This window comes from Setaria italica, chromosome IX (genome assembly GCF_000263155.2).
Source record: "Setaria italica strain Yugu1 chromosome IX, Setaria_italica_v2.0, whole genome shotgun sequence".
Classification (NCBI taxonomy): Eukaryota; Viridiplantae; Streptophyta; class Magnoliopsida; order Poales; family Poaceae; genus Setaria; species Setaria italica.
Window position 1 is genome coordinate 56,605,326 of NC_028458.1, and position 10,417 is coordinate 56,615,742.

Below are 10,417 nucleotides of genomic sequence, written 5' to 3' on the forward strand. Positions count from 1 at the left end.
TCTTGCATTTGCGTTCCGCCGCCAGGCCTCTGGCCTTGGCCGCGCGCGCAACTCGGGCGGCCGGGCAACTGTGCACGCTACGCTAGGACGCGGGCGGGGATTTGGCCTAGCCTTCCTCTCCCCGCAGGCGGCAGGACTACGCTAAGCACCACGACGGCAAGCGGGCAGGGGGGATCGAGAGATTCCGGCAGCAGGGGGTGGTGCAGTGCCCTGTCCACTGCCCTAAACCCTCTGGCCTTTGGGGCTCCCTTTTCCCGGGACTGATGGGCATTAGTTCCGTTTCGGTGGGTGGTGCTCTAGCTCTAGCTCGTGCAGTCGATCGTGTGTGCGTCAAGCTTCTTCCGAGCTCCGACCGCCTTTGTTCTCGCGGTGCCCTGGGGGGCCTGGCCTGTCCCTGTCCTTCACCTCTTCTCCCTCCCCCACCAGGCCACCAGCCAGGTACTTCGTGCGTACTACCAGCCTTTGCATCTGTCTGCCTGCCTCTGCATGATTGCTTTCTTTTTTGAGCTAGCGGCGGTCGTTTCTATATGGTAATTTCGGCACCCCGCGCATTGACATTGTTCCTTCTTCTCCAGGAGCTACTACCCGGCTAGCTAGCTAATCGCCTCGCCCTGGATATGATTCGCGTGTCCAAACAGTAGCTAGCTGCAGTGTGTCACCGTACCTGTCTTTTGCTCAACACGGCAAAGTAAACGATCTCGGCAAGAAGGGAACGTGTGCGAGATCGATGCTCTTGCAGGATTTAGCTAAGCTATACTGCCTACTATGCGCGTCATTCACGTTGACGTGTCGACTAATGATAGCAGGATGCTGGATTCCGCAGCTCCTAATGGCACGGCAGATCGATCATATCGAGGACAAACAAAATGTTCGTTCCTTGATGAACGATCAGTTTGCATAAATGGAGTTTATCTGAAACAACACTGCAGAGAAATCGGCAGCGTCTCATCGGAAGATCGGAATCTGTCACGCAAAAGTTTTAGGTGCCGATCGATGATCGATATGTTGGGATCTCATCGCTAGATAACCTTCACGCAAGGCCGTGCAATAAGCTGCAGAAATAAAGGGCTATGCTGCCTATATATACCTAGCTAGCTAAAGGCTCATATATACTAGCATGTTACCGTCGTACGAGATCCTTTAGCCGGCTAGCCATAGAAGCTTACTACGGCTTCAAGTGGAGCAGTATCATATCGATCGATCACTGGCTCATCATCCTTGAAGAGGAAGATATATGTGTCGAGGCCGGCACTGCAGAGATAGATCGATAGACTGCTAGCTGATAGATGGATGGATAGCCATCTAGCCTACTACATACAGCCTGACAGACATGAAGTGACCCAAAGGCGATCGACCACCCGACCAGGGCCATGTTTAGTTACTCCCAACTCCCAACTTTGACACTATGCAAAAAGAAGATTCCCCATCACATCAAACTTGCGGTACATGCATGGAGTACTAAATGTAGATGAAATTAAAAACTAATTGCACAGTTTTGTTGTACTTTGCGAGACGAATCTTTTGAGCCTAATTAGTCAATATTTGGACAATAATTCACAAATACAAACGAAACGCTACAGTGTGCTACAGTGCTGTAACAGTAATTTGGCACCTCCCAAATTCCCCAACTAAACAAGGCCCAGATTCCAATCGCATTGTCGACTTCATTACCGAGGTTGTCTTCCCAGCTAGCACACGCGATCACGACAGTAATTAGCTGGACTAATCCAACAGTCCTCTAATCCTCCTACTATACCAGGCCTCTGGCCTCTCTATGTCTTACGTAGCCATCCATGCAAACGATCCTGTCGAGCTGTTTGCTCTAACCAAGCTTCATCAGTTTGTTATTAGTCGGTTCATCACACCAGGCGGCACCACCCAAAGATAGCAAAAGGAAGGCCATGCAGTTGCCGGGCACTGCCGTCCTCCCTCCCTATAAATGTCCAGCGCCAGCATTCGCCATGGTTAGGCCAGGCCTAGGCGACTTCCCTTTGACCTTTCTTCTCCCGAACTAGCTACCCTTCATCAACCCATACCTCCTCCATCGGTTCATAGATTTGTACTGATACTAGATATCTCCCTCCCATACTGTGTAACCAACGCCCGCCTGCATATATACCGGCAAGTTACCGCGATACATGCTCAGAGAGATGATGGTGTTCGAGGATGCAGCCCGCATGGTGATCCCGGATGGCTTCGGCATTGTAAGTCGCTTCAACCTTGAGGACTAGCTGTTTCATTGTTTCTGTTCTTTTTTTTTTGTTATTAGTACATATATAGCTCTTTGATTTAATTTAAAAATTGCATGTATGCACCACTTCGTTAGAGTTGTTTTGCTATGTTTCCTTGCTTGCATGATGTGTATCTGAATCGCTAGCTGAGCAGTGAGTATAGCGTGTTGCTAATAGGAAAAGTATGGACACTGAATGATGCATTGTATTGCTTCCTTGAATCATACTATCATTGTGTCAAGAAAAACCGCTAGTCAAGATCTTTTTAATTATCAACACACAATATTCTCTCAGCAGAATTACTGAACTCTGCATGATGTATGTAGTCTATTCATAAAATCCGTATACCACAATTTTCTTATTGTCAAATTAATGACTAAAAGGAGATCTCGCCCATGCAAAGTCATAAAGGCTGGAAGGAAAATATATTTCATACCTGCTAAATACTGCATCAGATGAGGTCGTCGCACGCCCCGGTCTATCAGCTTCGAGGAGTGACCGAATTCGTTGAGACTTCTTTCCAGAAATAAGCACAGCCTGCGCAAAAATAGCATTCTTGCATTAGACCATGCATATGCATTTAGGATATCCAATTTTATGCTGACTAACTTCTTGGTTATGTCTTTGTTTCTACCCTGTATCCCTCCCGACCGCGATTGTCGCACGGAAAATTCTGGGTTCTGACTTCTGTGATGTCGTCATCCTGGAAAATAGTCATGTGCATCTGCATGGCCAAGCTGGCTTATTTTCGGTCCCCCTCTCTTTCATTAGCCTACCTTCCTCGCACATATGCTGATTCAGAGTTTACCGCCACAAGTAGAACCATCTCTCTTCTCAAGGATCAATGTAACATTGGAGGAAACTTTTCCAAGAAGCTGTGCGCGCACCAATCTGACTATCTTCGGTGAAGATTGACGGTGCCCGCCATGCTTCCTGACGATTGCATCACCGTAATTGTTTCTCTATCACAGATCTTGCTCTGTTTCTTCCTAGGTTTGCGATGATGTTCTGTTCTGAATCTGACCAAACAATTCATGCTCATAGGGTTGTAATTGAAATGGCAATAAGTCATTTCCTAGGACCATTGGTATTTGCCTGCACATGTAATGCATAGTTGTTAGGCGTCTATATAAAGCTAAAAGCATTTAAATTATGGTTGAGATCTTTCAGATTTGGGCCTGCAGCATTACCAGAGAATAAATGACATTTTTTCCCTTTTGCTTCTATATCTTAGACAATTTTATAGCCAAATCACATAGATGCATCTTACATTTTATTTGGACAAGTTCACTTCAATAAAGATAGTACAATTATTCAGAAAATTGCACATGGTTGCATATGTCTACAGCTTTTGATCCTCTCGCAAATTGTACAGAAGTAACTGCACTGACAAAAAAATAGGTATCCTCTAACAGAAGGTAATGATGCACCTAACATCCACTATTCTCATGATGAGTTTGTAAAGTGTGATCGTTTCCCCTAGGAATCCTGTAAGTTATGATTCAGTCAGACATACACAAATTTATGGATTTGCCCCAAGTTTTTTTCCTTGAAAATTATATGGTCTGTGGTTTTGTGGTTCAATTGTTAGAAGAACACTTGTTTAGCAAGAAGAAACTCACTTTTCTGTCCCCTCTGAAATTTACAGGAGGGCATTTCAAGCCCCATAGCTGCCCATATTCTTGACTTCTGTGACGAAGGCCTTGGTGATGACCTCTTTGCTGCAGTGACTACTACCTCCAACCCATTTCCAGCCTGCTCTGATGATGTTTCATCGTCTACCACTACCACTCCTCCTGTCTGCAGCTACAGTGATGAAACTCCAGCTGTTGTACCCACAGCGTACTCCCCATTGCCCTCCTTCGACTCCACTCTTACGGCCCTCCTTGAGCAAGAGCAACATGGACTTGAGACCGAGCTCCTTCCCCCGATCGATGGGCTTTCAGAAGTAGCATACTATCCACATGCCACCAATGAGGCCACCATAGAGCAATTCAGCCAAATGGAACTTCCAGGGACAATTGCAGAACAAGTGCCTCCAATGCAAATGAGCACCAGTGCACCTGCCTTGATGCCAATCGCTTCAGACTATGATGAGTGCTTCACAGCGGCACTAGCTGGAGGGTTCATGGGTCTGGATGGAACCATGTTTCAGCAAGCAGGAGCAATTCTTACGAACTGCAATGCAGAGGCACCACAAAGAGGATTTTTCAGTAGTGCAAGTGATAGTAGCAATAGTATGGCGATGATTGGCGAATATCAGAAGTTGATGGAAGGTGACACAGAGTCCATGCAAGGGGCATTTAATAATGCAGAGATGCAGGTAACATTCAGAACCTAGGAGTGCATTGAGAATCATACTGCAAACCACAATGATGGTCAGATAAAATGACAGGCCAAGTAATCAGCTGACCATGCAAATTGATTTGGCTTCTTACACAGGTAGGAGGAAATAATCAACACCTGACAAATGGATGCAATGGGAACCCAGCAACATTAACTCCAACAGAGCTATCAGGCTTGGAGGATTCGACATTCAAGGTTGTCCGATTGTCACCTGAAGAGAGAAAGGAAAAGATTCATAGGTACATCAAGAAACGAAACGAGAGAAATTTCAGCAAAAAAATAAAGGTACTATTGAGCATTTCAGTACAGCAATACTTGTGCATGGACATCTTACCGATTCAGCTGTGCTAACACACAACAAAATATGCAGTACGCTTGTAGAAAAACCTTGGCAGATAGCAGGCCCCGTGTCCGCGGAAGGTTTGCAAAGAATGATGAACTCTGTGAAGCAGCACAATCAAGCTCCCACAGTCATGAACATTATGAACAAACTGTAAGTTTTGAAGTATACGATATTGTCTTATAAGAAATTACAGTCCAGATAGCGAAAAGAAATGGTAACTTGGGGATACTCATGTGGACTAGTGATAGAACACAAGATCGTAGTGAATGCAGATATGAGCTCATGAATTAGTCCCTGGTCTATTTAACTTGAAGATGCATGATTCCTGTTATGCAGTTTAATTGTTTTCAAATGGAAACCTGGTACAATTCTATACGGAGTTAACAAGAATTGTTATCTTTTTTTTTCAGAACCGTATGAAAGAAGAAGGCATGATGGACACATCTGATATTCTTGCACATCTAAGTGGGTTAAATCCCTACAACTACAAGTACAAATGCACCATTGAGTCCTGGATATGATTCTCAAGTCTCAACCATGCAAACTAAGAACCCAGTGTTTTTGTTTCAAGTTGTGCAACCATTGAGCACAGTTTTTCCACTTCCACTAAAATAAGCTTACAGCATTAGAAGCTCACTTGCAGGACAAGTACTTAGTTCAAGTTCAATTTTAATGTAGAATTAATGTATGTGTAATCTGCTGTCCCTTGTTTGCCATTCTCACATGTGAATGTGGTAGTTAGTCTCCAAAACAGTGATTTGTGTATATAACTATGCCCTTTATAGAAATAAAGAGTTCCCTGGATTTCTTGGACACTTCTTTATTTTCAACTCACGGCACTACATTGCTTGATCGTTTTCTTTTCTTCTTTTTTTGAAACTACATGTTGCTTGATTGTAAATGCAGTAAAATATGGAAATATGTAACTGGAGATATACAAGATATTTTAGAGTACTGGATTTGGTTAACTACATTCAGCCATACCTGGTAACTAGATCATGCTCCTGGCCACAGAGGCTGAAGGCTCCCAATCAGCACCCCACCACTTAGCGACCCATCACCGCACCAAAAATAAGAAAAGGAAAACCGCACATATAGCATGGCAATAGAGTTACAGAAATGTTTAACATTATACAGCATGAGTTAAGTAAGGTTCAAGATCTTTCTGATAAGTTCCTGTGTCCATGCAATAGTTGTAGACATTCCATTTTGTTAGTTTTCTGTTTTCATTTGAGTTATCCAATAGCAAACTGCAGATTTACAGAATCGAGCATCTGCAGCTGGGTGAGGGCAAAAATTAACATCTTAATCAGCCTATAAAATTTAAGCATTAGCACTTCTTGTCATTTAGGTACCAAAGTGAAATAGACAAACCACACTGAAAGTCGGCTCTGACTATTTGAAGCTCTAGTAGTACCACCACACTGGAAAACTCCATTTCAGCTAAGCTACAATCAGCGCAAATTTCCAAACAACAGTCACTGAAACAGACGACATACAAATTTGCAACCCTGGCTGGACACAACTGTACAGTTTCTTCACCCAAACCAGTGTGACATACAAGAACTAAGATCAAGGACTCGATAAAAAACCATCTCTACATGATCTGATATAAGCAAATGTACAAGGACAACAATTGTGTGCTAAGTCACTAAAATGCTGTCACCTGGGGCACGGGCACAGCAAGGGAGAGCAATTCTGAGGCCCCTCGCTCCTCCAATTCACACCCATAGTCATCCATCTCATCAATTACTGGATCGAACAGTACAACTTGAGGTTCAGATTTGCCACACCCAAGCAGGACTAAGCTACTCGGCTGCCTGGTGAAACCGAGGAACCTGACGCAGCGGCCGCGTCCATAACCCCAGAACTGCCCCCCGACCCAGAGGGCGACCTCGGTGGCGATGACAGCGACCTTGACGACCACCCCGAGCGCGTCGATCCCGTTCCTGAATCCCTTGTGCACCTGGAGCCCGAGGAAGCCCTCGGCGATCTTTGACGTGTTCTTGGACAGCTTGTAACTCGACTTGAGCACCGCGAGCACCACGACCCCCGCGGGCGACGTCGCAGGGATGAGCGGCGCGGCGGTGGCGAGGCGGAGGAGCGACGCAGCGGCGAAGGCGGCCTTGAGGCGCTTGGAGGAGGGGAGCTTGGGGAGGCGCGCGGCGGGGCCGAGCGTGCGGGCGGCCTTGTAGGACTTGGACGCGGCCTTGGAGGCGGCGAGGAGCGCGGCGATCGGGGAGGAGGCGGTGGCGAGGGCCCGCGGCGTCCTGAGCGCGGCGGCGGCGGCGGAGGTGGCGTCGGCCAGCGGCTTGAGCGCGCGGGAGCGGGAGAGGACGACGAGCAGCCGCACCCCGAGCACTACGCCGAGCGCGGAGGTCGCGGCGGCCGCGAGGTGGAGCGCGGGGGGCGGCATGGCGGCGGCCCTCGTGGGGGCGCGCAGGCCATAGGAGGCGAGACGGGGTGCGGGAAAAGGGGGCGCGTGGCCCTGGAACTGTGGGAGGGTCGGGAGCCGAGAGGGGAAGGAAAAAAAAAAAAGGTCACGGGCTCACCGAGTGGGGACGAAGAGGATGGCGAGGGGTGACGTGGATGCGGCCGCTATCGCGCGTTGGGCGGCTGCGTCCCCGCGGGAGAGGATATGCCAGGCGCGGGGGCGCACCGTCGCCGATCCCTGCGGGCGCCGGGGCATATGCCGTGTGGGCGTGTGGCTAGCTCGGCGTCGCTGTCTCCGGCAGCTCGGCGCCGCGGCCGCGCGGGCAGCACGCGTCGTTGTCTCGTAGATGAAAGCAGCAGCCCAACGAAATTCCACCGTGAGAGCGAGGCCGTAACATCATGGTGTGAATTTTGTTTGGACGCCGGTGGACCGCGCGCGGGTGCGATTATGCGTCAAAGCTGTCACCTTCTACAGCCGGCCTGCAGCTCGATTGATGGGCCGCGTGATGATTATTGCATCTGCGTGCTCCCGTGGGCCTCCTTCTTGCGCGCTCTCGTGGGCCACGTGCACAGCTCGCTTTTCATGTGGGCTGCTTATTGCTCTTTCCTGGGCCGGAATCACTCCCCCAGCCCGCGCGAATCCCCTGCTGAGGCGACAGACACCGAATTTGGCGTGATTCCATGGGCTTCATTACCGGTTGCGCGGTGCTGTTGGGCTCCTGAGCTGGAATTCCTATCCCAACACCACCAAACAAACGTGCGGATGGACAAGAACAAAGGAGCTGTTCGCTCTTGCTCTCCAGAGAAAAAGCCGTTCACTCGATGCAGATAGACTGATGATAGAGGGAGACATTGACGAAAACGTCCGTCCAACTGCAGGCATCGATTCCTGGTGGGGAGAAGAAACTGTAGGCATATGGCCAGTACACGTGTATGATCCCGACGTACTGATCGCAAGTGTTCATCCAGTGGATCAAATGATCATGATTTAGTGGGTTACAAGAAACCAATCGCTAGGGAACATGCCATCGAGTTGGCCAAGTGTCAGCGCGTTCAGATACACAAAACCGCAGCTCTCTGATGGATACCGTACTGGTTCTGGCGCCGACTGTTAAGTTCGAACGTCCATGTAGCAGGAACGAGCATACAATGGACTGAACAGAGGTTGCACTCCTCCTAAAGCCACGGAAACTCCTCCATCCGCCATGATCGAGTCTGCACGGTCCAGAATTTTTTGCTTCGTGGCCGAGGGAAGAGAGCACCTCTGATCTGTCCCTGAACCGAGACCGAAATGCATCACAGGTCACGGTGAGCACGGTTGCGTAGAGCGGCCGGGCAAGCGACCCTCCCGAAAAGGCCGGCGGATACAACATTTCTTTCCGATACCTAACGATGGCACGCTACGTGCTCGGCACACAAACGCTCAAGTACTGGTGGTATTCGACGAGCGGAAGGTCAGTGGCAGCATGCCGTACTTGCAAACCACTTTTTAGGCAGCCCAAGTGAAGTGCAGAGCTGGACATGTACGTGACTACGGATGCTTTGCTTGGTCTTCAGCGTTCCATGCGTGTACGTGACGGAGATGATTGGCCTGATAAAGTATCCTCATCCACATGCTGAGTACTGTCAGTTGGCAGTGGTTATGGTATCTTATTACGTATTTGCATTCGAGTCGTGGAACAAAAGCACTTCTCCCGGTACTCTTGTCTTTGACCAGCTTGCAAGCAACCTCTCGCCCTTCAGTTTCTTATACAGATCTCTGCAGCTGGAGGCCGGAGCACCATCGATGGTGCTTGTATTGTATCTTATGGCGAGTTCGTCTTGCCGTCTCCCAAGGAGGATGTCAGGCCGGCAATGGAGACCACTGACCAGCGATGATGCCGGCGACCGTGATAACACAATATGGGTCTACCTGATTCATGTTTTCTTTTTCTTTTTTGTCTGAAACTGAACGAGATCACACAGCCACATGGTATGGGCGTAACACCGTTCTTCCGGCCTGTTCCTGCTTGACATGCATTATCCTTTCGCCGGAAATCATGGATTCATTCATGACGACGATCACAGTAAACACGGACGGCGACTGATGGCGGTGGACGCCGGAGAGCTTTCCCGGTTGTTCGGTTCATGGCGCCATTCCGTTTGACCAGAAAAGGACACTGCAGTTGAGGCAGAAGCCCCGAGCAAGCAAGGTACCGTGATGCAACGATTTGTCGGCGAGATTATACATGATGATGATACTCATGTCGCGGTCGCATCTCACTCGGATTTGGTCGCTTGCCAATGTTTGAAACCGCACGCGGCTGTTCAATTTGGTTGCTCCAATCCAACAGCAATGAAGAAAACGAAGGGAAAATGCGACGGCTCACGAGTGACGTGGGCATGCGGATTATTAGGGCTTTACCTAACACGAGCCCCAGGTGCGGCGGCGATGCCATCGAGTACCGAGGATTTTGGCGTCTACTGTGCACCACCAGATTAGGCCATCTGCTGAACCCTGAAGGCTATTCACATGAGTGTTCAGTAATCTTTTTTTTGCCAAGGATGAGTGTTCAGAAATCAGATCAGAATAAAAAGCTTAGGATCTGTACACGCTAGAGCTGACATTACCATACTGCGCTTCTTCTTTTTCGTCTTATATATAGGAGTAAACGGGAACCTGGTGTAGCACCAATCTTGCACCTAGTAAAAGTTGACTTGCATTGGTTATTACTGCTGTCTGGTGACTCTGAATGGCTCCTTCGTCGGCACGTCGTGTCGCCCTCGCCCGTCGCTTTGATCCATCTTCCACTTGAGGGTGGTGAGATGGATCGTCCACTTACCTCAGTCATCAGCAACAGAGATCGTGGCTGTCAAATAAAACCAGACATCTTTGCATTGTGGTCAATTTGGAGCCAGGTTACTGAATTGCCGGTCGCTGTCTGCACCACGGCGACGACGCACTGTCCCGTTCCTTCGTCACGCGGCGCCTCCTGTAGTTGTGCGAGACGTTGCCTGGCCAACTCCCGTTGGGACATGAGAGATTGCTGGACGCCACGGCATGGCACGTCCTGCCTGCAGGCTG

The 10,417-nt window shown here is 48.9% G+C and overlaps 2 protein-coding genes and 1 long non-coding RNA gene across 3 annotated transcripts; 1 reads left to right on the top strand and 2 right to left on the bottom strand.

Annotated features, from left to right (window-relative positions):
* The first annotated feature begins 1,536 nt into the window (after window positions 1–1,536).
* LOC101783373 lies at window positions 1,537–5,736 on the top strand. Its single transcript, XM_004985706.3, has 5 exons — window positions 1,537–2,204; window positions 3,880–4,554; window positions 4,674–4,862; window positions 4,948–5,070; window positions 5,331–5,736. The coding sequence occupies exons 1-5, from the start codon at window positions 2,139–2,141 to the stop codon at window positions 5,439–5,441; spliced, it is 1,164 nt and encodes a 387-aa protein (XP_004985763.1). The 5' UTR covers window positions 1,537–2,138; the 3' UTR covers window positions 5,442–5,736.
* On the bottom strand, window positions 2,199–3,991 carry LOC111255924. Its single transcript, XR_002676076.1, has 3 exons — window positions 3,854–3,991; window positions 2,841–3,326; window positions 2,199–2,768 (listed from the first exon to the last, which is right to left on the bottom strand). It is a non-coding gene; the product is annotated as an uncharacterized LOC111255924 (long non-coding RNA).
* Window positions 5,737–6,237: 501 nt separating the features above from the next.
* On the bottom strand, window positions 6,238–7,546 carry LOC101784037. Its single transcript, XM_004985708.4, has one exon. It carries the CDS (start codon window positions 7,334–7,336, stop codon window positions 6,572–6,574), a length of 765 nt encoding a protein of 254 aa, XP_004985765.1. The 5' UTR covers window positions 7,337–7,546; the 3' UTR covers window positions 6,238–6,571.
* Window positions 7,547–10,417: the final 2,871 nt, after the last annotated feature.

Bases quoted from the DNA above. Each gene is read 5' to 3' on its own strand.
- LOC101783373 (XM_004985706.3), top strand. From the start codon at position 2,139: ATGCTCAGAGAGATGATGGTGTTCGAGGATGCAGCCCGCATGGTGATC. The intron at 2,205-3,879 runs GTAAGTCGCTTC...TGAAATTTACAG, and splicing joins TCCCGGATGGCTTCGGCATT to GAGGGCATTTCAAGCCCCAT. The intron at 4,863-4,947 runs GTACTATTGAGC...CAAAATATGCAG, and splicing joins ATTTCAGCAAAAAAATAAAG to TACGCTTGTAGAAAAACCTT.
- LOC101784037 (XM_004985708.4), bottom strand. From the start codon at position 7,336: ATGCCGCCCCCCGCGCTCCACCTCGCGGCCGCCGCGACCTCCGCGCTC.